The 22,450-nt window shown below is 44.6% G+C and overlaps 2 protein-coding genes across 5 annotated transcripts in view; both read left to right on the top strand.

Annotated features, from left to right (window-relative positions):
• The window catches only part of LOC306789249 (calmodulin-regulated spectrin-associated protein 2-like), a 29,625-nt gene extending 17,676 nt beyond the window's left edge, over positions 1–11,949 (top strand). The window contains exons 7-22 of one of the 2 annotated variants that reach the window (XM_079285093.1): positions 1,453–1,543; positions 1,689–1,793; positions 2,254–2,323; positions 2,417–2,698; positions 3,333–4,050; positions 4,182–4,328; positions 4,411–4,642; positions 4,892–5,075; positions 5,154–5,874; positions 7,475–7,611; positions 7,745–7,959; positions 8,043–8,142; positions 8,792–8,851; positions 9,562–9,677; positions 9,766–9,884; positions 9,971–11,949. In XM_079285093.1, the coding sequence (XP_079141219.1) occupies positions 1,453–1,543; positions 1,689–1,793; positions 2,254–2,323; positions 2,417–2,698; positions 3,333–4,050; positions 4,182–4,328; positions 4,411–4,642; positions 4,892–5,075; positions 5,154–5,874; positions 7,475–7,611; positions 7,745–7,959; positions 8,043–8,142; positions 8,792–8,851; positions 9,562–9,677; positions 9,766–9,884; positions 9,971–10,270 (3,597 nt within the window). In that variant the 3' untranslated portion in view covers positions 10,271–11,949. The remainder of the gene's footprint in view (positions 1–1,452; positions 1,544–1,688; positions 1,794–2,253; positions 2,324–2,416; positions 2,699–3,332; positions 4,051–4,181; positions 4,329–4,410; positions 4,643–4,891; positions 5,076–5,153; positions 5,875–7,474; positions 7,612–7,744; positions 7,960–8,042; positions 8,143–8,791; positions 8,852–9,561; positions 9,678–9,765; positions 9,885–9,970) is intronic. The other variant, XM_079285094.1, reaches the window with a different exon arrangement.
• Positions 11,950–13,219: 1,270 nt separating this feature from the next.
• LOC306789250 (calmodulin-regulated spectrin-associated protein 2-like) lies at positions 13,220–21,995 on the top strand. Of its 3 annotated transcripts, XM_079285097.1 has the most exons (12): positions 13,220–13,365; positions 14,614–14,783; positions 14,962–15,045; positions 15,229–15,412; positions 15,491–16,214; positions 17,523–17,659; positions 17,793–18,007; positions 18,091–18,190; positions 18,840–18,899; positions 19,608–19,723; positions 19,812–19,930; positions 20,017–21,995. In XM_079285097.1, exons 3-12 carry the CDS (start codon positions 14,976–14,978, stop codon positions 20,314–20,316), a joined length of 2,025 nt encoding a protein of 674 aa, XP_079141223.1. In that variant the 5' UTR covers positions 13,220–13,365; positions 14,614–14,783; positions 14,962–14,975; the 3' UTR covers positions 20,317–21,995. The 3 variants fall into 3 exon arrangements, with proteins under 3 accessions (XP_079141223.1, XP_079141221.1, XP_079141222.1); XM_079285095.1 differs by having other exon boundaries at positions 15,229–16,214; XM_079285096.1 differs by lacking the exon at positions 18,840–18,899 and having other exon boundaries at positions 15,229–16,214.
• Positions 21,996–22,450: the final 455 nt, after the last annotated feature.

Below are 22,450 nucleotides of genomic sequence, written 5' to 3'. Positions count from 1 at the left end.
TTTCGGGGAACAGGGAGCGTTAGGGCGGCATTAAAATAGGAAAAAATGAGTCGGGCAAGGAAAAGTTGAATCATGAATGTGTGTGAGCAGGCTTGGTTCTCTAAGGGGCTGTTTGTGTGTATGTGTGTGTGTTAGCAGGGACATAAAGATCATTTTGCAACAGTGAGTATTGCTCTGCTGCCATTAAATGAATATGACAGATTGCGTGTTCCAGAGTGTCGTTTCTTTTCTAGTGCAAGCGCTGGAAGCCAAATACCCCCCCCTCTGTCAGACAGAGGACAGATTCTGCTCAGAGGAGATTCACAGTCCTGACCCGTCTCTGCCTGCCTCCCTCGTCTCCCCCCCCACCTCCACATCCTCTGTTTCTATCTTTCAGTAAAATCTGTGAACTTCAAAGATAACAACAGCTGATTCACTCTGTCGTCAGGCTTCAATCTCCCCATTTTACACACATTTGTTTCTAAATAATAAAATTCTGCACAACTTGAAAAGGCTCTCTTAGAAGCCGTGTGGGTAAATAGCATGCAGGGAGCGTGGGGTGAAAACATTCAGATTCAAGTCACGGTCCAAGCTGACTGGGACTTTCCATTCTTCAAAACAACACAGCAGACGGTTTTTACACTTGTGCACTTTTTGCTCTCTAATTCTCCCTTCCTTTCTCAGTCACTATAGTGTTGATGGTGCGTTGAGTGTATAGTGCTAGAATTGTACAAGTAGGCAAAGGAGGGGAGGAGAGGGAGAGCATGGTCATGAAGACCAGTCAAAGAGACGGGCACGCTGCCCATTCCCCATAGCCTGCCCACTAAATCCTGTGTGTGTGTGTGCATGTCCATTCATTTCATATATTATACAAACAGACATGTTGCGTTTGCCATTAAGCAGTATTATCTGGCGTATCTAAAATGAAAATCAAGTTTTTAGGAATTTACATCTTTTTACGTCTATTCTTGCTAGAAAGTGAATGAACTGATCTGTGTGTGTTAACTAAGAGGTTTCCTACAGATGAAATCATCCATATAAGCCCCCAGAGCCTCTCTCTCTATAACATGAATGCATTCATCATTGATTTAAGTTACTCACTCGCTGATTTGTGCATCCGTCTGTGCACATGTGACATATTTCAACTGAACTCCAGATGGTGTTTTTGGCAGTTTTCAAGAGGTGCAGGGCTTTGACAATAAAGCATCCAGATGATGAAACATGAAATAATATTCAACCACACACACACACCTGAGCCCGTCACCTAACAGTTTACAGGCTGTGACCTCACTGATCTGTCAAAAGCTGTACGATATTACGATAGAAGCTCAACCAACATCTTTACAGAGACACAGGGAGAAGAAGCTGTGACTGCAAAGAGACACGTGTCATGTTAATGATATAAATAAATTACTTCATATGTGTCTGCAATATTTACCACAAAGGTGTGTGTGTGTGTGTGTGGTTTTGCAGAGTAACTACCTGGTGTTTATGGCTGAGCTTTTCTGGTGGTTTGAAGTGGTTAAACCCTCATTTGTACAGCCCAGAGTCTTTGATCCAAACGGTACAGTACAAGTTCACAATAACATCCGCATGCTATTGCTAACTGCGATGATGATGATGATGATATGCATGCTAAAGGATTACATTATTAATTAACCTGAGGTTGCAGTTGAATGTTGAGTACCTGTCATATGTTTCCTCTGCAGCCTGTGAGCCTGTATCGTCCTGTAGAAATATGGCTCCTGTTTCCAGTCCAATCACACAGAGCTATGCAGACGCACCTGACAGCCCTGAGAATGCCTCGTCACAGGGTAAACTATTTGTTATCAGCTGGGGCTGTGAATAAATCTCTCTTTAGTGATCATGCGTCCAGATTTGTCACAATGCGAGTGAGTATTGTTTCATGTTCCTCGTTTGTAAATACAACTGGAGCATTGGTATCACTGTTCTTATTAACAAAGCTGTAACAGTTGTTCCTCTACTTGTCCATACATAGTTATGTAGTGCTTTTAAACAATACAACATAATCAGTACTGTTAGCAGTTACCTGGGCTATGAATACAGAACAGTGGAGGAATGTGAGGATGTGAAACCAGAGGCCCTCTAGTGGCTGATTTACATACATGCAGTCAGTCGCTCCAGTATCACGCATGCTATATTTGAGCCCTACACAAATATGAAACTAAAGCAGATCACCGCAGCATGTGTCGTTAACTGTTGAAATAAGTGATTTAATACATGCAGTAAGAAGCTACTCTGTGTCTGTGACAGGTATAATGAAGAGGTCTACCTCCATGTCCTACGTGGAGGGCTGTGTTGGGACATGGCCCAAAGAGAAACGGTCGGTACCTGAACTCCACAGTGGCCCTACTAGAGCAGTGGTGAAGTGGTCTGATGTTTCCTTATTAAACTAACACTACATGTCCTCCCTCAGCTCCTCCTGTCGGGGGATCGCCTTTGAGATTCCTCTGGACGGAGACCGGACTGTGCCGCCCTGTGAAGCGCCCTCCCTCGGTGGTATGACCCGCTCTGTCAGCAGTGACGGTCTTGGATTCAAAGTTCACTATGCATCTCGAGGGGTCATGAAGCGCCACCTCTCCCTCATGCCCGTCAGTGTAAACGGCCAGAGCAGACACATACCTGAGGAGGACGAGGAGTTCACCTCCCACAAACCCCTCGGGAGGAACAACACCTTCTCAGTCAAGAACCAAAGCAGGTACAGCAGAGGGGTGGTTTTTAAACACTGAACCTCTGTCCTCTACATCGCCACATTCTCAATTAAAGAAACAGTTTTGTTGTTTTTTTGGTGGACATCCCGCAATTTTTCACACACGAGATAAATGAATGGATGGATTTTATGACACTGTTTCAGAGAGTAATAGTAGTCGAAGAGAATGTATGTGATTTCATTTATTTAGTGACAAACGGATTTTTTTCCTAGCTCAGTGGGAAAATAAAGACTTAATTAGCATATGTGGGTGGAGGTTTAGTGTATTATTTAGCCTTTATTTATAGTTGTAGCCACATTAGTGCCTGCAGCAGCAAGTGCAGCGCCTGTTTACAGTAATTTGCTTTTTCAACGGTTCAACGTGCACATAATCTTTACAGATAAACACAAGATTATTAGCTTTGAGAACCCACAAATGATCTAAGTTGTTCTTAAATCCATGTGTTACCTCAGGGCTCTGCTACCAATGCTAACGTTAGAGGTAAACTACATGTACAAATGTTCAAACTACAAAGAGATGTAAAGATGAGAAGGACATCCAGCAGATGAGATTGTCAATATCCCCTAAAGCTAACCGTTACTTTAACCAATCATCGGTTCATTTACCCAAATCTGTCTCTAGGTACTCCAATGGGCTCCCAGAGAGCCACCACAGCCCCAACAATCACCATGGCAACCGCAGTAGCCACATCAGCCCATCAAGTCCTCCGAGCATCGAGGAGGCCCTGAAGATTATCCACGACACTGAACGGCCCCACGCTAGCCTGGGCGTGGGGGACGGAGACAATGGCTTCTTTCTCCACGGTGCGGAGCCTTCAGACCCTTCAGGGGCCCGAGGTCAAGGAGACGACCTGGGTTCAGCTAAGGCTCAGCTGAACGACCACGACCCCAACTCTGTGTCCACAGATGAAGTTGACACCGGCATCCATGTGGGGACAGAGGACATCCAGAGCTTGGATGAGGACTCCTCCTCCCTGAAAGACTATTCAGACATAGACCCAGACTGTGAGGCCATGACCCGGTCGTGTCCTCTGCCTGACCAGCTGGAGAAGGAGAAGAGCAGGGAAGGAGGACGGAAAGGAGTCAGTGATGCTAACCACGAGGGTGAGAGGGGAGACGGGGGCGACAGGGGCAGCCCCTGTCCCAGTTCAGCACCCACAATCCCCAGATCCCACACAGTCAGCCCCGCCTCGTCCTCTGGAGGAGGCATGGTCCGGATGACGAGCTTTGCAGAGCAGAAGTTCAGGAAGCTGGAGGGAAGGAGTAGTGGAGGAACCACACCGGAGAGTTCAGATCTCAATGTGCCATATGCACACCTGCCAAAAAGCATTTCTTCTCAGGTTTGTGTCCTATTGTGGGTCACTCATTCCCTCGTCTAAACTCTACCTTTGTTGCAGAGGCAGAAATACAGTTTGGAGTGAAGTTAGTCGGCATAGAATTATTGTCAATGATCTTTGCACTTTTTTTCTAGATGTCTACACCTCCTTTGCCAATCACATCTCCCTCTCCAGTAACGCCCTCCCCCAGAGACCCCTCCCACCTGATAGCCACAGAGATGATTCAGCTGAGGATGAAGCTGGAGGAGAAACGGAGAGCCATTGAAGCCCAAAAGAAGAAGGTAAAAATACCAGGACAAAGACAGACAGCCAAGTAGTATAGCTTTAAATAGAAATGTTCACACCGTGTCGCTCTCGTCACAGGTGGAAGCAGCTTTCACCCGCCATCGTCAGAGGATGGGCAGAACAGCCTTTCTAAATGTGGTGAGAAGAAAAGGAATCACTGCCCCCCTCAGCCCCAGCTCGGGCGCAGCAGAAGCACCTTCTCCAGAGTCCCTCACGGCCTCGAGGGAAACCAACCAGGGCAGCATGGAGCGGGCAGAGCGATGCAAGCCAGACGGAGCTGCTCCTAAATCCCCCTGTGAGGATGCTGGAGGTGAGTGTTGCTTACAGATTGCTTATAAGAACTCGGTAGTTCACGTCCAGAAGAAGTAGAAATGTATGCTAAAAATCACATTTCGTATCATGAAGTCCTGTGGTGGGTCAGTTTGCTTTCAGACCACAAACGAACTGCAACAGAGTCAGCTTGGGAGAACTTTCCTTATCAGGCGGTCTCGATATGGTTGTTCAGTCATATTGGTAAATGACTGACTGACCTGTGCATGCAATGTGGTGGGTGATACAGGCGCGTCTCCGGGAGAAATCGACCTCACGGAATACACTCGCTCCATTGAGAGGCTGAACACGTCGTTGGGCTTCCTGCAGACAGAGATGCAGCGTTTGGCCCAGCAGCAGGAGACGATCATGTCCATGAGAGAGCAACAGCAACAATCCTGGGTCATTCCTCCTCCTGCTCCATCTCCGCACAGGTATCACTTCATGACAAAGAAAAAGATATATTTTGTTTGTGAACACATGCAGGACCGTGTGCGTTCTCTTCCACACAGGCAGCTCCGCGAGTTGCGTAGCAGCAGTGTAACGGGCCGGGGATCAGGACGAGGCTCGGTTGGGTCTTTGTCTCCCATCCTTTCTTCTTCCGGCTCTCCTCGCACTCCCAACCGTTCCCCTGCTGGCATCAAGCGCCGTCCGGCCTCCTTCCATGCCAGGACACCCAGGACTCCACGACCAAATGATCTGAAGGTCACACCTTTCAGTCGAATGCTCAACACCCAGACCTCAGTGGACAGCATACCCAGACTAAGACGTTTCACCCCCAGCCAAAACCAGGACAGCCCGTTTGCGTACCTGGGCCACGACGAGGGGCCTCTGGAAAGCAGGAACGAAGAGACCAAGGACAACAAAGAAAACACTCAGGACAAAGAAGACGCAGTGGTAAAGAAGAGTGCTGGCACTCCTCAGCTGTCTACTGAAGAAGCAGCCAAAGAGAAGGAAGACGAGCGACAGGAGGAAAGAAAGGGCGAAGTCAAGCAAACACAGTCGTCAGAGGTGTTGTGTCAACCGGTGTCTGAGATCCAAGGGCCCACAGGCAGCCGGGTCAAGGGAGAGCCCCAGGACAGAAGACACCTGGTGGAGGTGACTCTGTCTGGGCTGAAACCTCCAGGACGACCCGGCAGCAAGGAGACGACGGGAGACGGCGAAGGAGAGGGAGAGGCAGGAGGAGACACGTATGGAAAAGACCAAAAGATGTGCTGTGGATTCTTCTTCAAGGTGAGCTGGAGCGACAGAATTGTTTTGATCTTCCCAATGTCTTAAGAAAATCCATGAAATAGCTTTTGTGTGAAATAGAGTCAACATGTTTAAAGGCTTTGAACACAAGACTCCATTGCAACTCAAGACCAAGACAGGTTTTTAATATGTTGGACTGATGTTCCCATGATGATCACCAGTTTGTCTTTTCTTCCAGTCAAAGGTCTGTCCATCTTAGCGAACTTGCAAGCATAAATCTTGCTGGCCATGCGAGAATCACATTTATAACAAACTTTTTGACAGCAGACATTTTGACTCGTCATAAATGAAAGGAACAGGTGGCACTGGTAACATTAGTGATGGCTCCGTACCCCTTCGCCCAGTCCCGGGCCTCGAACACAGACTGGCCATTCATAAAAACATGGTAAAAACCTGCAGAGCTGCGTAAGTTATGTTAGCACGTCATTAGCTAACGTTAGCACGTCATTAGCTAACGTTAGCACGTCATTAGCTAACGTTAGCACGTCATTAGCTAACGTTAGCACGTCATTAGCTAACGTTAGCACGTCATTAGCTAACGTTAGCACGTCATTAGCTAACGTTATCACGTCATTAGCTAACGTTATCACGTCATTAGCTAACGTTAGCACGTCATTAGCTAACGTTAGCACGTCATTAGCTAACGTTATCACGTCATTAGCTAACGTTAGTACGTCATTAGCTAACGTTAGCACGTCATTAGCTAACGTTAGCACGTCATTAGCTAACGTTAGCACGTCATTAGCTAACGTTATCACGTCATTAGCTAACGTTAGCACGTCATTAGCTAACGTTAGCACGTCATTAGCTAACGTTAGCACGTCATTAGCTAACGTTAGCACGTCATTAGCTAAGTCTGGCAGTGACTTTGCTTTAGCTCTGAACATTGTTTGCATTATTTTATAAGACACCAACTCATTGAATTTCATAACATGAGATTTTAGAAACAATGGATTTGTGTGATCATAATAACCAGCCTTATTCATAAGAGGTATAGCTCGGTTTTGTAACAAGGCTGTTGAATTGATAAATGTTTTATAGGTTGACCTCCACACAATAAGATATGTGAGGAAGTATAAGTGAGCAATAAATGATATGCAAGCTTTATAAGTTCATACATTATAGATTTATACGGTATTGCTATTGAATTTGAAATTGTCCCATTAATATCGTCAATATGTCGTCTCCGTGTTATTTTATGATGGATCAGAACCCAGGGGAATTTTGGCTAAAAAACCCTTTACATTTTATCATCACAGATTTTTAATTCAATATTCCCATCTAATTGTTTTAACATTTTTGACAAGTCACAATGTCTGCTGTGAAAACGTGCTTTTCAACTGAAGTTTAACTCCTCGGTATACACTTGTTATACACTGTATTATTAACTTCTCGTTAATAATACAGTGTATACAGCCTTATGGTGCTATATGCAGGTAGCACCGACAGGAAGAATCTTAATACACGGTAATAATTAATCTGCTGAGTTAACAGGACTGCCAGCTTTTCATGAAAGTATTAAAGATGCAGTGGAAATATCTCTCCATCTATTTTGTGTGTTCCCCACCCGTTTAAACACCAGGATGATGTGAAAGGGGAGGAGGACATGGCAGCAAAGAAAGCAGCTCTGCTGGAGAAGAGGCTTCGGAGGGAGAAGGAGACTCAGGTGAAGAAGCAACAGCAGGAGCTGGACCAGGAGCAGAAGAAGGAGTCTGCACGGTCTGTTTTACTTTGACTCTTTTTGCCAACGCTAACACTGTCCCCATGTCTGTAGCATCAACACATACAGTGTGTCTTTTGAACTTGAGTGTGCAGTCACACAATACATCTGTACCTCTGTCTCCTGCTCCAGGTTGAAAGCAGAGGAGGAGCTGCAGAAGAAGGATAATGAGAAGGCGAGGAGGGATTACATCAAGCACGAGTTTTTGAGGAGGAACCAGCTCAAGCTGGAGGAGAACATGGACGAGGTCATCAAGCCCCGATCTGGAAGCCTGAAGAAGAAGCCGCGGCCCAAGTCCATCCACAGGGACGTCATGGAGTCGCCTACGCCCCCCGTGAGAGCCACAGGTGAGCAACATACAAAGCGTATGCACAAACACACACTTCTGGCTGCATTACTGAGCCGTGCTTGAGCGTTCCTTGTGTTGCAGGGGTGCGTCCTCGAGGATTCTCAGTGTCGAGTGTTTCTTTGGCGTCTCTCAATCTGGCTGACCACGACAGAGACCACCCAAATAACAGGAAGAACAGCAGGTAAGAACCCACTCTGTGCCTGTAGCGTGGATTCTAGACTCTCTTACCTTGCTCTTGATTTACAAATCACAAAGCACAAATACTCTGTCTGCACCTGCCTTTGTCAATAAAACCCAAAGAACTACGCCTCTGTTTTAGGGGGAAACATAATATAAAGAAATGTTACAATTGTCACGTAATAATTTACCAACAACCAAGATGACACAGTTGAAGCTGTCAGGCCGTTTTCATCAATCTTGTCTTTAAGTTCCTTTCAACAGTATTTTATTCTTGTGTAGCAGAAGAAGAAGTATAGATCTCACAGTATCACACTAGTCATGTATGTTTATAATATCTGTTTAACTACAACAAGTAGTTCAGAATTACTTCTTTCATTTTTACCTTTTGTAATATTGCAGTGGGTTTGTGCAGTTCACAGTCCCTGAGTTTATTTCCACCACAATTAAAATTGTAAAACTTCACAACCCCATATTTCATTTGTGACACCCAGATATCATATACTCTGCCGTGGCTTTAATGTCACGGGGTGTTTTATGACGTTTAAGTTATTTTTTCTTAATTGTTAAGTCTTGACTTTTATGAGGCTTACACTCTTGATTCTCTTGTATCCCTCTCTCATTTCTCCCTCTATTTTGCATGCGTCCCTCAGAGGCAATAAACTAGCCCATATCCCGTTCTTTCTAAGCTCCCCCAAAGAAAGAAAGGGAAGGTTAGTAATGCTCCGAAAAAAGTGATTCAACAGACAAAGTGAACCGGATGTGGCTTCATGTAGAATTAGCTCCATGTGACTTAAGCCTGATTTTCATCCGACGTTCTTTCAACACAGACTCACATAAAAAGTAGACGGATTTGTCAACAGTGAAATCATTTGACAAATGACATCACTGCCGTTTGTTTTGCTTCTGCATCGACGTACATATGGGACCTGTGTGGCTGAGATGTTTTCGCCTCGGTTCTCCTGCTCTCTATCCTCTTCCGCTGTTTCGCAGTATTGTTCTCCGGCTGCTCTTTTCTCTCTTCTCTTCTGTTGGCTGCTCTGCCTTTCACCGCTGTGTTTGCTGTTTCCTCCACAAGTACCTGAGCTCATGCCTCACAGAAACCATAAAGACATCACTGAGACTTTGCTTGGCTGAACAGGCCTCTCTGCGTCTCGCTGCACAGCTGGGTCGGTTCAGTGTGATGTAATGCAAGACAACAGGCAGGGTTTGAGAATTGTGTCACAACGTCTGACCTTGTTTTACCACATCTCTCTCTCTCTGTGTATGTGTGTGTGTTTAATAACTGTGTGTGCATGGCTGTTTGTGCAATCTGTCGGCATACGCTTCCATACATGCTTATGTGCATCAACCTTTTCGTGTTTGTTGTGGGTTTTTGTCATGTCCGCGTGTCATTTGTCGGTCTGTATGTGATCGTCTCCAGGCCGGACTCTGCAGAAGGTTTTTCTTCTTGTCCTTCGACTGATGGTCGCAACGGAGAGAAGGATTGGGAAAACGACTCCACCACCTCATCCACTCCCTCCAACAATGAGTACACAGGTAGAAGACATACCTGCAATTATTACATAGTTTGTCGAGATTTACACAGAGATTTTTGCAATCTCATGCGCGGGCTTTCTTCCCACAGGACCTAAACTATACAAGGAGCCGAGTGCCAAGTCCAACAAGTACATCATCCAGAATGCCCTGGCTCACTGCTGCCTGGCTGGCAAGGTCAACGAAGGCCAGAAGAACAAGATACTTGATGTATGTTTTGCAAATACGTGTGTCTGTGTTTTTCTGCATGAAATATGCTGCACTAAACGATGACTTTTCTCTTTGGTTTTGTGCAGGAAATCGAGAAATCCGAAGCCAATAACTTCCTTCTGTTGTTCCGTGACGCCGGATGCCAGTTCAGGTCCGTGTACGCCTACTGCCCGGAGACAGAGGAGATCACCAAACTGGCCGGCATCGGGCCGAAGAGCATCACGATCAAGATGATCGAGGGCCTGTATAAGTACAACTCGGACAGAAAGCAGTTCAGCCTGATCCCGGCCAAAACCATGTCCGCCAGTGTGGACGCCATCACCATCGCCAGCCATCTGTGGCAAACCAAGAAGCAGGCCACGCCCAAAAAACTGCACACTAAGTAGCACCAGACGGCCGGGCAAGATTTGGACACGCTTCTCTGGAACGAGCACAGGATCATTTGTGTGTGTTAGTTTTACATTTTCATTGAAAGGACACATGGTCTCACTGTAATATTTCACAACTGGCATGTAGAACACAAGTGGGCCTCACAGACATTGTTGTTACAGAGTTGACTGTTACGCTCTGGACTAATTGAACGGGACACAAGTGTTTACTTGTCAGCATGTGTATCAATGTTCTCACGTGCCAAAAAAAGGAGAAGAAAACAAAAGGCGGACCAATGCCTTACCTAGTTGAACCACTGAAGCACTGAATGTCACGCCTCACAAAGAGGCACTTTGGTTTCTATAAGTTGATCATGTGTGGCCTTATGCTTGTTTTGTGTCATTTGGATACGCTGTGAGTGTCGGTGTGAGTTTGTCAGCACCTGTTAAAAAAAAAAAGACTGTTGTGATAAAGGAGAGTTTGTGTGCACTCGCAGGTCTGGGATCAGATTACGCCGCCCTCAGGCAGGTTGTTGCAAGGGTGGCCTGTCTGATCCGTGATCAGGTAGAGGCAGCATTTTTTAATGAGAATTGTGCTGCTCCACAACACAGGCACGTTTTTGTAGTTCTTGCTTTCTTTCCTTTTTTTTTTACATGTGACAGAAAAATGTATAAACAGTTCAAATTTGTGTATGTGTGTGTATAGTGAAGAGTGAGGAAAGTACCTCAGCTGGCGATTGCAATTACTTTCCAAAAGTGTGGAATGATGAGAGTATTGAGCATCTGGAGCGCCGTGAAACAATTCTGGAAAGCACCGGCTATAGACTCTTAATTTATTTCATTTTGATCATGCTTCGAAGATATTCTGAAAGGCGTCTTAGATTTTATTCAGAGAAACATAATATACTGTACGTATATATAAGTGAAGTTTGTATATGATGGCAGATCCATCCAAAATGAGCGAGTCCACTTGTAGCTTTTATAATTTATCACGTCTGTGTATCAGTATGTTGTCCTTTGGGGCCTTTAATTATGCTACAAATGCAAAAAGTGTGATCACTCAACAGTATCACTGGTAAGACGATCATCAGTAGTAGAATATAGACGGAAGTCCCACCCTGTGTCATCAGTCTGTGCAGTTTAAGCGTAATTGGACTAATCACCATCGACCATGTTGCAGTTGGAACTAACAAACACTTAAAAAGCCACTTTAATGTGGATGTTGTCTTAACTGTTAGAGCTTGTTTACCCTCAAAGTAGATTGTAAATATATGAATTCACCCACGATGCTTCCCCAAGACCCTGTCCACTGTCGTCAGGACCGTCATGCTTGTTACTTTACTTTTACATTACTTTTGATCACATGTTCCTTCCGCATGTGTTGGCACTGTACATATATATTTTGGCATATAGAAGTATATTTTGTAATGACATTGACCTGTTGGAGGTGTGTACGAATGAAGCAGTACAGCCGTTGAAGGAAGTGTGTTGAAAGCAAAGGCAAGGTGTATGAAATCTTAATGAGGTTTTATTGTGGTATTGTATGAAATCCATAAAGCATACTGAGAAAACCATTGTATTATTTCCAACTCTGAATTCATTTTTTGTTCAATTTACTAAATATGCGCAACTGCTCATGGGTTTATGTTGTTTTTCTATTCCTTTGAGCTTTATTAAAATGCCAGCTATCAACAGTATTCATGGTTTCAAATCCCTGTGTTGATTGATTTAGGTGGAATAGTAACCTCATTTAAACTGACATGATATCCTTCTACCACCACAAGAGCTCAGTAAATAACAGGACAGTGTCATCATTACTGTGCCTTGTAGGCTGCACACACACAGACCATCGGAGGGACACTTGTAGTGTATCTGTGTCCAGACTGAAGCCTGCTGTGGCAAGACACTGAATACCACAGACTTAAGGCTGTTAAATATAACAGAAAATAGTGTTCAAAAAATCTGCACGTGTTTCCTCATATCCTCATATTGATCTTATTGATGGATAATCAGCTGGACCCATGTATCAGCCAATATTAGCTCATTGCAGATATATTGGTGTCTACAGTATGTCGGCTGATAATTAACAGAAAATAGAAGACAGAAATGCCAAAGACATTTAGAACGTGTTTACAGTACATTGTTTGAATTGGAGAAAGCTGTTTATTCCTTTGTTTGGGATAATAAAACAAAATGTCCTCTCACACATCTTGGAGACAATTGTCTAATAAATCAATCAAATGGAATCTTATAAAAATAAAGTTTGATGCAAAAACAGGACACTGCAGACATGCAGAGGACTAACAACGTCCACGAATGTCTTCCATTGGTTAGGAAGTAAAAGTACTGCTCTTAAAATCTTACTGAAGTAAAAGCACAGAAGTACTGGAATCAAAATACCTGAAGTGTTGTTAATACAGAATGGCTCATGTCAGAATAATATCTATAATATCATTGTGTAAGGATTACTAATGTTACCGCTGGTAAAGATGGGGCTCATGTCTACTGTATACACTACTCTGTAGCTTAATCCATAATGATACATTATAATATATTAATTCATTTATATTTTGTATTTACAGTGGAGTAAAAGTACCTCAAAAAAAAATGAATCGAAAAGGGCTTTTTGGCACAACAGATGAAAAGGGCCCCATTTCAACCTCTGTGGACGCCACCGTTTCATTCATCAACAATGTTCTCACATGACATCTGACAAGGTTCATCTCACTTCATTCATCTGTACGTATTTGATTTGTTGCTAGTACCATGTTGAGCTCTTGCTGCTGGCGTGAAGTTTGAGTGTGTGTGTGTGTGTGTGTGTGTGTGTGTGTGTGTGTGTGTGTGTGTGTGTGTGTGTGCGCGCGTGCGCGCGGGTGTGCGCGCAGGATGGATGGAGGCGGCGCTCCTGCAGACAGCAGCAGGCAGGGCTGGGCAGCACCGGAGCGGCAGAGAAAGATCCAGCAGGGAGGGGACGCAGTCAGAAGAGGCCGAGGAACAGACAGGACAACAGACAAACACCGCTGACAACACCTCGTCGTGACAGCGTCTGTCCACAGCGAAAGGAAACACGCGGGGGACTTGTTTTTTTCATCCCATGCATCTTTAGAAACAAGGTGAGCATTAAACGCAGCACTGCTCGTGTTGTTCCAGAGGAAGCTGTCAGTGCGCACCCCGCCCGTCCAGCTACCACAGGAGGATGCCTCTCGCTCCCCTTCGGCCTGGCTAGCTACTCGGTGTCCCCTCCTACCAACCCGCATTAGTCCGCTTTGTATGAGCGCCAACGGTAACCAGCTATTTGTTGGTTTTGCTGTAATCCGGTGGTTCAATTCAGAAGCTATGCAAAGCCAACAAGTAGCCGAAGCTCCTTATGCTGTTTGACTTGAGGCTCAGTGCCAGTGTTGTTAGCCTCCTCTCATGCTAGCTTAGCAGGACTGCAGTGCTTGCGTGTGTGTGTTTGATTACTTCTCAGCTGGCCAGAATAGATTTGTCTGTGTTTTGTAGCAGTTGTTGATCGATAGATGGCCATGATGCACGAGAGGCTACTCACTGTCATGGCAATAAGATCAGAGATATTTCGATGACATGTGGAGGAGAGTGCATCCTTTCAGGCTAAGTTGAATACAGAAGTCGCTGTTTTGTTTCATCTCAGCCTCTGTACGAGCTTATGTGTTCATCAGACTTATGTGGAATGTGATTAAGGACGAACATGGCTCACGATCATCTGACGAGGAAAAGCTGGACTCCTCGTGTCATATGTCAGATGTTTGATGCAGGATAGATAAATCAAAGGTTGAAGAGCATACAAATACCTCCTAAGCAGAGGCTCAGTCCATCTGGACACCACCTGATGTACTCGATTAGGTGGAGCCTGAAGATAAAGTCAGTACGCAAACAAGAGCTTGTTGCAAATCACAACAGACTGCACTGCTGTCACCTTGTACACCTTTGCTCCATCAATATTTAACACGAATGTGAGATGTGTGACTGCATTTTGGATGGAAATCTGTACATTTGGGTTCATAAAGGAGAAGTAGGCCAGTGTGAGATGTGTGCATTCATTTCAGATGCGTACAGTTCCACACATCCATGTTTAGGAGCTTTCCAGTCGAGCCACTGATGATCTCTATGCTTATACTTTTATGCATTTCAGATGCTTCCTCCAACTTGCTACTAGTGCTGGGCAATGTGGCAGAAATCATTATCTCAATATCAATCGGGATATTTTCTGATATTGATGTATTCTACATGTTGCACATATTTAAAAAATCACTTTTATTCAAGACTTGGGACCAAACTTCAACTGATTTTGTTAGTTTTCGTGTGTGTGTGTGTGTGTGTGTGTGTGTGTCCGTCATTGTCAGCCCGTCGTCACCATGACAGCGGAGGAAACCATAAATGTGAAGGAGGTGGAGATCATCAAGGCGATCCTGGACTTTCTCAACTCCAGGAAGTTGCACATCAGCATGCTGGCTCTGGAGAAGGAGAGCGGCGTCATCAACGGGCTCTACTCAGACGACATGCTCTTCCTCAGGTAGGTGAACTCAACGGCAGTAACCACAACGTGCAGTCTGGGTCTGCCGCGCCTCATCAGAGATTCTGGAAATCCCTCGCTCTTCAGTTATACATTATAGAACCACATTTATATGATATTTTTGGGACATTTAAAATGTGTTTCCTGTGTTTTAAAAAATGAACTGTCTCTGTTTCAGGCAACTGGTGCTCGATGGCCAGTGGGATGAGGTCTTGCAGTTCATTCAGCCTTTGGAGTGCATGGATAAGTTTGACAGGAAAAGGTCCGTATGTGCAGGTTCACGTATCCTGTGTTGATGCCTACAGCAGCAGCTTTCAGACCACAAACGAACTGCAACAGAGTCAGCTTGGGAGAACTTTCCTTATCAGGCGGTCTCGATATGGTTGCTCAGTCATATTGGTAAATGACTGACTGACCTGTGCATGCAATGTGGTGGGTGATACAGGCGCGTCTCCGGGAGAAATCGACCTCACGGAATACACTCGCTCCATTGAGAGGCTGAACACGTCGTTGGGCTTCCTGCAGACAGAGATGCAGCGTTTGGCCCAGCAGCAGGAGACGATCATGTCCATGAGAGAGCAACAGCAACAATCCTGGGTCATTCCTCCTCCTGCTCCATCTCCGCACAGGTATCACTTCATGACAAAGAAAAAGATATATTTTGTTTGTGAACACATACAGGACCGTGTGCGTTCTCTTCCACACAGGCAGCTCCGCGAGTTGCGTAGCAGCAGTGTAACGGGCCGGGGATCAGCACGAGGCTCGGTTGGGTCTTTGTCTCCCATCCTTTCTTCTTCCGGCTCTCCTCGCACTCCCAACCGTTCCCCTGCTGGCATCAAGCGCCGTCCGGCCTCCTTCCATGCCAGGACACCCAGGACTCCACGACCAAATGATCTGAAGGTCACACCTTTCAGTCGAATGCTCAACACCCAGACCTCAGTGGACAGCATACCCAGACTAAGACGTTTCACCCCCAGCCAAAACCAGGACAGCCCGTTTGCGTACCTGGGCCACGACGAGGGGCCTCTGGAAAGCAGGAACGAAGAGACCAAGGACAACAAAGAAAACACTCAGGACAAAGAAGACGTAGTGGTAAAGAAGAGTGCTGGCACTCCTCAGCTGTCTACTGAAGAAGCAGCCAAAGAGAAGGAAGACGAGCGACAGGAGAAAAGAAAGGGCGAAGTCAAGCAAACACAGTCGTCAGAGGTGTTGTGTCAACCGGTGTCTGAGATCCAAGGGCCCACAGGCAGCCGGGTCAAGGGAGAGCCCCAGGACAGAAGACACCTGGTGGAGGTGACTCTGTCTGGGCTGAAACCTCCAGAAGGACGACCCGGCAGCAAGGAGACGACGGGAGACGGCGAAGGAGAGGGAGAGGCAGGAGGAGACACGTATGGAAAAGACCAAAAGATGTGCTGTGGATTCTTCTTCAAGGTGAGCTGGAGCGACAGAATTGTTTTGATCTTCCCAATGTCTTAAGAAAATCCATGAAATAGCTTTTGTGTGAAATAGAGTCAACATGTTTAAAGGCTTTGAACACAAGACTCCATTGCAACTCAAGACCAAGACAGGCTTTTTAATATGTTGGACTGATGTTCCCATGATGATCACCAGTTTGTCTTTTCTTCCAGTCAAAGGTCTGTCCATCTTAGCGAACTTGCAAGCATAAATCTTGCTGGCCATGCGAGAATCACATTTATAACAAACTTTTTGACAGCAGACATTTTGACTCGTGGCTCCGTACCCCTTCGCCCAGTCCCGGGCCTCGAACACAGACTGGCCATTCATAAAAACATGGTAAAAACCTGCAGAGCTGCGTACGTTATGTTAGCACGTCATTAGCTAACGTTAGCACGTCATTAGCTAACGTTAGCACGTCATTAGCTAACGTTAGCACGTCATTAGCTAACGTTAGCACGTCATTAGCTAACGTTAGCACGTCATTAGCTAACGTTAGCACGTCATTAGCTAACGTTAGCACGTCATTAGCTAACGTTAGCACGTCATTAGCTAAGTCTGGCAGTGACTTTGCTTTAGCTCTGAACATTGTTTGCATTATTTTATAAGACACCAACTCATTGAATTTCATAACATGAGATTTTAGAAACAATGGATTTGTGTGATCATAATAACCAGCCTTATTCATAAGAGGTATAGCTCGGTTTTGTAACAAGGCTGTTGAATTGATAAATGTTTTATAGGTTGACCTCCACACAATAAGATATGTGAGGAAGTATAAGTGAGCAATAAATGATATGCAAGCTTTATAAGTTCATACATTATAGATTTATACGGTATTGCTATTGAATTTGAAATTGTCCCATTAATATCGTCAATATGTCGTCTCCGTGTTATTTTATGATGGATCAGAACCCAGAGGAATTTTGGCTAAAAAACCCTTTACATTTTATCATCACAGATTTTTAATTCAATATTCCCATCTAATTGTTTTAACATTTTTGACAAGTCACAATGTCTGCTGTGAAAACGTGCTTTTCAACTGAAGTTTAACTCCTCGGTATACACTTGTTATACACTGTATTATTAACTTCTCGTTAATAATACAGTGTATACAGCCTTATGGTGCTATATGCAGGTAGCACCGACAGGAAGAATCTTAATACACGGTAATAATTAATCTGCTGAGTTAACAGGACTGCCAGCTTTTCATGAAAGTATTAAAGATGCAGTGGAAATATCTCTCCATCTATTTTGTGTGTTCCCCACCCGTTTAAACACCAGGATGATGTGAAAGGGGAGGAGGACATGGCAGCAAAGAAAGCAGCTCTGCTGGAGAAGAGGCTTCGGAGGGAGAAGGAGACTCAGGTGAAGAAGCAACAGCAGGAGCTGGACCAGGAGCAGAAGAAGGAGTCTGCACGGTCTGTTTTACTTTGACTCTTTTTGCCAACGCTAACACTGTCCCCATGTCTGTAGCATCAACACATACAGTGTGTCTTTTGAACTTGAGTGTGCAGTCACACAATACATCTGTACCTCTGTCTCCTGCTCCAGGTTGAAAGCAGAGGAGGAGCTGCAGAAGAAGGATAATGAGAAGGCGAGGAGGGATTACATCAAGCACGAGTTTTTGAGGAGGAACCAGCTCAAGCTGGAGGAGAACATGGACGAGGTCATCAAGCCCCGATCTGGAAGCCTGAAGAAGAAGCCGCGGCCCAAGTCCATCCACAGGGACGTCATGGAGTCGCCTACGCCCCCCATGAGAGCCACAGGTGAGCAACATACAAAGCGTATGCACAAACACACACTTCTGGCTGCATTACTGAGCCGTGCTTGAGCGTTCCTTGTGTTGCAGGGGTGCGTCCTCGAGGATTCTCAGTGTCGAGTGTTTCTTTGGCGTCTCTCAATCTGGCTGACCACGACAGAGACCACCCAAATAACAGGAAGAACAGCAGGTAAGAACCCACTCTGTGCCTGTAGCGTGGATTCTAGACTCTCTTACCTTGCTCTTGATTTACAAATCACAAAGCACAAATACTCTGTCTGCACCTGCCTTTGTCAATAAAACCCAAAGAACTACGCCTCTGTTTTAGGGGGAAACATAATATAAAGAAATGTTACAATTGTCACGTAATAATTTACCAACAACCAAGATGACACAGTTGAAGCTGTCAGGCCGTTTTCATCAATCTTGTCTTTAAGTTCCTTTCAACAGTATTTTATTCTTGTGTAGCAGAAGAAGAAGTATAGATCTCACAGTATCACACTAGTCATGTATGTTTATAATATCTGTTTAACTACAACAAGTAGTTCAGAATTACTTCTTTCATTTTTACCTTTTGTAATATTGCAGTGGGTTTGTGCAGTTCACAGTCCCTGAGTTTATTTCCACCACAATTAAAATTGTAAAACTTCACAACCCCATATTTCATTTGTGACACCCAGATATCATATACTCTGCCGTGGCTTTAATGTCACGGGGTGTTTTATGACGTTTAAGTTATTTTTTCTTAATTGTTAAGTCTTGACTTTTATGAGGCTTACACTCTTGATTCTCTTGTATCCCTCTCTCATTTCTCCCTCTATTTTGCATGCGTCCCTCAGAGGCAATAAACTAGCCCATATCCCGTTCTTTCTAAGCTCCCCCAAAGAAAGAAAGGGAAGGTTAGTAATGCTCCGAAAAAAGTGATTCAACAGACAAAGTGAACCGGATGTGGCTTCATGTAGAATTAGCTCCATGTGACTTAAGCCTGATTTTCATCCGACGTTCTTTCAACACAGACTCACATAAAAAGTAGACGGATTTGTCAACAGTGAAATCATTTGACAAATGACATCACTGCCGTTTGTTTTGCTTCTGCATCGACGTACATATGGGACCTGTGTGGCTGAGATGTTTTCGCCTCGGTTCTCCTGCTCTCTATCCTCTTCCGCTGTTTCGCAGTATTGTTCTCCGGCTGCTCTTTTCTCTCTTCTCTTCTGTTGGCTGCTCTGCCTTTCACCGCTGTGTTTGCTGTTTCCTCCACAAGTACCTGAGCTCATGCCTCACAGAAACCATAAAGACATCACTGAGACTTTGCTTGGCTGAACAGGCCTCTCTGCGTCTCGCTGCACAGCTGGGTCGGTTCAGTGTGATGTAATGCAAGACAACAGGCAGGGTTTGAGAATTATGTCACAACGTCTGACCTTGTTTTACCACATCTCTCTCTCTGTGTATGTGTGTGTGTTTAATAACTGTGTGTGCATGGCTGTTTGTGCAATCTGTCGGCATACGCTTCCATACATGCTTATGTGCATCAACCTTTTCGTGTTTGTTGTGGGTTTTTGTCATGTCCGCGTGTCATTTGTCGGTCTGTATGTGATCGTCTCCAGGCCGGACTCTGCAGAAGGTTTTTCTTCTTGTCCTTCGACTGATGGTCGCAACGGAGAGAAGGATTGGGAAAACGACTCCACCACCTCATCCACTCCCTCCAACAATGAGTACACAGGTAGAAGACATACCTGCAATTATTACATAGTTTGTCGAGATTTACACAGAGATTTTTGCAATCTCATGCGCGGGCTTTCTTCCCACAGGACCTAAACTATACAAGGAGCCGAGTGCCAAGTCCAACAAGTACATCATCCAGAATGCCCTGGCTCACTGCTGCCTGGCTGGCAAGGTCAACGAAGGCCAGAAGAACAAGATACTTGATGTATGTTTTGCAAATACGTGTGTCTGTGTTTTTCTGCATGAAATATGCTGCACTAAACGATGACTTTTCTCTTTGGTTTTGTGCAGGAAATCGAGAAATCCGAAGCCAATAACTTCCTTCTGTTGTTCCGTGACGCCGGATGCCAGTTCAGGTCCGTGTACGCCTACTGCCCGGAGACAGAGGAGATCACCAAACTGGCCGGCATCGGGCCGAAGAGCATCACGATCAAGATGATCGAGGGCCTGTATAAGTACAACTCGGACAGAAAGCAGTTCAGCCTGATCCCGGCCAAAACCATGTCCGCCAGTGTGGACGCCATCACCATCGCCAGCCATCTGTGGCAAACCAAGAAGCAGGCCACGCCCAAAAAACTGCACACTAAGTAGCACCAGACGGCCGGGCAAGATTTGGACACGCTTCTCTGGAACGAGCACAGGATCATTTGTGTGTGTTAGTTTTACATTTTCATTGAAAGGACACATGGTCTCACTGTAATATTTCACAACTGGCATGTAGAACACAAGTGGGCCTCACAGACATTGTTGTTACAGAGTTGACTGTTACGCTCTGGACTAATTGAACGGGACACAAGTGTTTACTTGTCAGCATGTGTATCAATGTTCTCACGTGCCAAAAAAAGGAGAAGAAAACAAAAGGCGGACCAATGCCTTACCTAGTTGAACCACTGAAGCACTGAATGTCACGCCTCACAAAGAGGCACTTTGGTTTCTATAAGTTGATCATGTGTGGCCTTATGCTTGTTTTGTGTCATTTGGATACGCTGTGAGTGTCGGTGTGAGTTTGTCAGCACCTGTTAAAAAAAAAAAGACTGTTGTGATAAAGGAGAGTTTGTGTGCACTCGCAGGTCTGGGATCAGATTACGCCGCCCTCAGGCAGGTTGTTGCAAGGGTGGCCTGTCTGATCCGTGATCAGGTAGAGGCAGCATTTTTTAATGAGAATTGTGCTGCTCCACAACACAGGCACGTTTTTGTAGTTCTTGCTTTCTTTCCTTTTTTTTTTACATGTGACAGAAAAATGTATAAACAGTTCAAATTTGTGTATGTGTGTGTATAGTGAAGAGTGAGGAAAGTACCTCAGCTGGCGATTGCAATTACTTTCCAAAAGTGTGGAATGATGAGAGTATTGAGCATCTGGAGCGCCGTGAAACAATTCTGGAAAGCACCGGCTATAGACTCTTAATTTATTTCATTTTGATCATGCTTCGAAGATATTCTGAAAGGCGTCTTAGATTTTATTCAGAGAAACATAATATACTGTACGTATATATAAGTGAAGTTTGTATATGATGGCAGATCCATCCAAAATGAGCGAGTCCGCTTGTAGCTTTTATAATTTATCACGTCTGTGTATCAGTATGTTGTCCTTTGGGGCCTTTAATTATGCTACAAATGCAAAAAGTGTGATCACTCAACAGTATCACTGGTAAGACGATCATCAGTAGTAGAATATAGACGGAAGTCCCACCCTGTGTCATCAGTCTGTGCAGTTTAAGCGTAATTGGACTAATCACCATCGACCATGTTGCAGTTGGAACTAACAAACACTTAAAAAGCCACTTTAATGTGGATGTTGTCTTAACTGTTAGAGCTTGTTTACCCTCAAAGTAGATTGTAAATATATGAATTCACCCACGATGCTTCCCCAAGACCCTGTCCACTGTCGTCAGGACCGTCATGCTTGTTACTTTACTTTTACATTACTTTTGATCACATGTTCCTTCCGCATGTGTTGGCACTGTACATATATATTTTGGCATATAGAAGTATATTTTGTAATGACATTGACCTGTTGGAGGTGTGTACGAATGAAGCAGTACAGCCGTTGAAGGAAGTGTGTTGAAAGCAAAGGCAAGGTGTATGAAATCTTAATGAGGTTTTATTGTGGTATTGTATGAAATCCATAAAGCATACTGAGAAAACCATTGTATTATTTCCAACTCTGAATTCATTTTTTGTTCAATTTACTAAATATGCGCAACTGCTCATGGGTTTATGTTGTTTTTCTATTCCTTTGAGCTTTATTAAAATGCCAGCTATCAACAGTATTCATGGTTTCAAATCCCTGTGTTGATTGATTTAGGTGGAATAGTAACCTCATTTAAACTGACATGATATCCTTCTACCACCACAAGAGCTCAGTAAATAACAGGACAGTGTCATCATTACTGTGCCTTGTAGGCTGCACACACACAGACCATCGGAGGGACACTTGTAGTGTATCTGTGTCCAGACTGAAGCCTGCTGTGGCAAGACACTGAATACCACAGACTTAAGGCTGTTAAATATAACAGAAAATAGTGTTAAAAAAATCTGCACGTGTTTCCTCATATCCTCATATTGATCTTATTGATGGATAATCAGCTGGACCCATGTATCAGCCAATATTAGCTCATTGCAGATATATTGGTGTCTACAGTATGTCGGCTGATAATTAACAGAAAATAGAAGACAGAAATGCCAAAGACATTTAGAACGTGTTTACAGTACATTGTTTGAATTG

The sequence above is a fragment of the Melanostigma gelatinosum genome, assembly GCF_949748355.1.
Source record: "Melanostigma gelatinosum genome assembly, chromosome: 15".
Classification (NCBI taxonomy): Eukaryota; Metazoa; Chordata; class Actinopteri; order Perciformes; family Zoarcidae; genus Melanostigma; species Melanostigma gelatinosum.
This window is presented reverse-complemented; position numbering and strand designations above follow the sequence as displayed.

Bases quoted from the DNA above. Each gene is read 5' to 3' on its own strand.
- LOC306789250 (XM_079285095.1), top strand. From the start codon at position 14,976: ATGGCCAGTGGGATGAGGTCTTGCAGTTCATTCAGCCTTTGGAGTGCA. The intron at 19,724-19,811 runs GTAGAAGACATA...TTCTTCCCACAG, and splicing joins CTCCAACAATGAGTACACAG to GACCTAAACTATACAAGGAG. The intron at 19,931-20,016 runs GTATGTTTTGCA...GGTTTTGTGCAG, and splicing joins AGAAGAACAAGATACTTGAT to GAAATCGAGAAATCCGAAGC.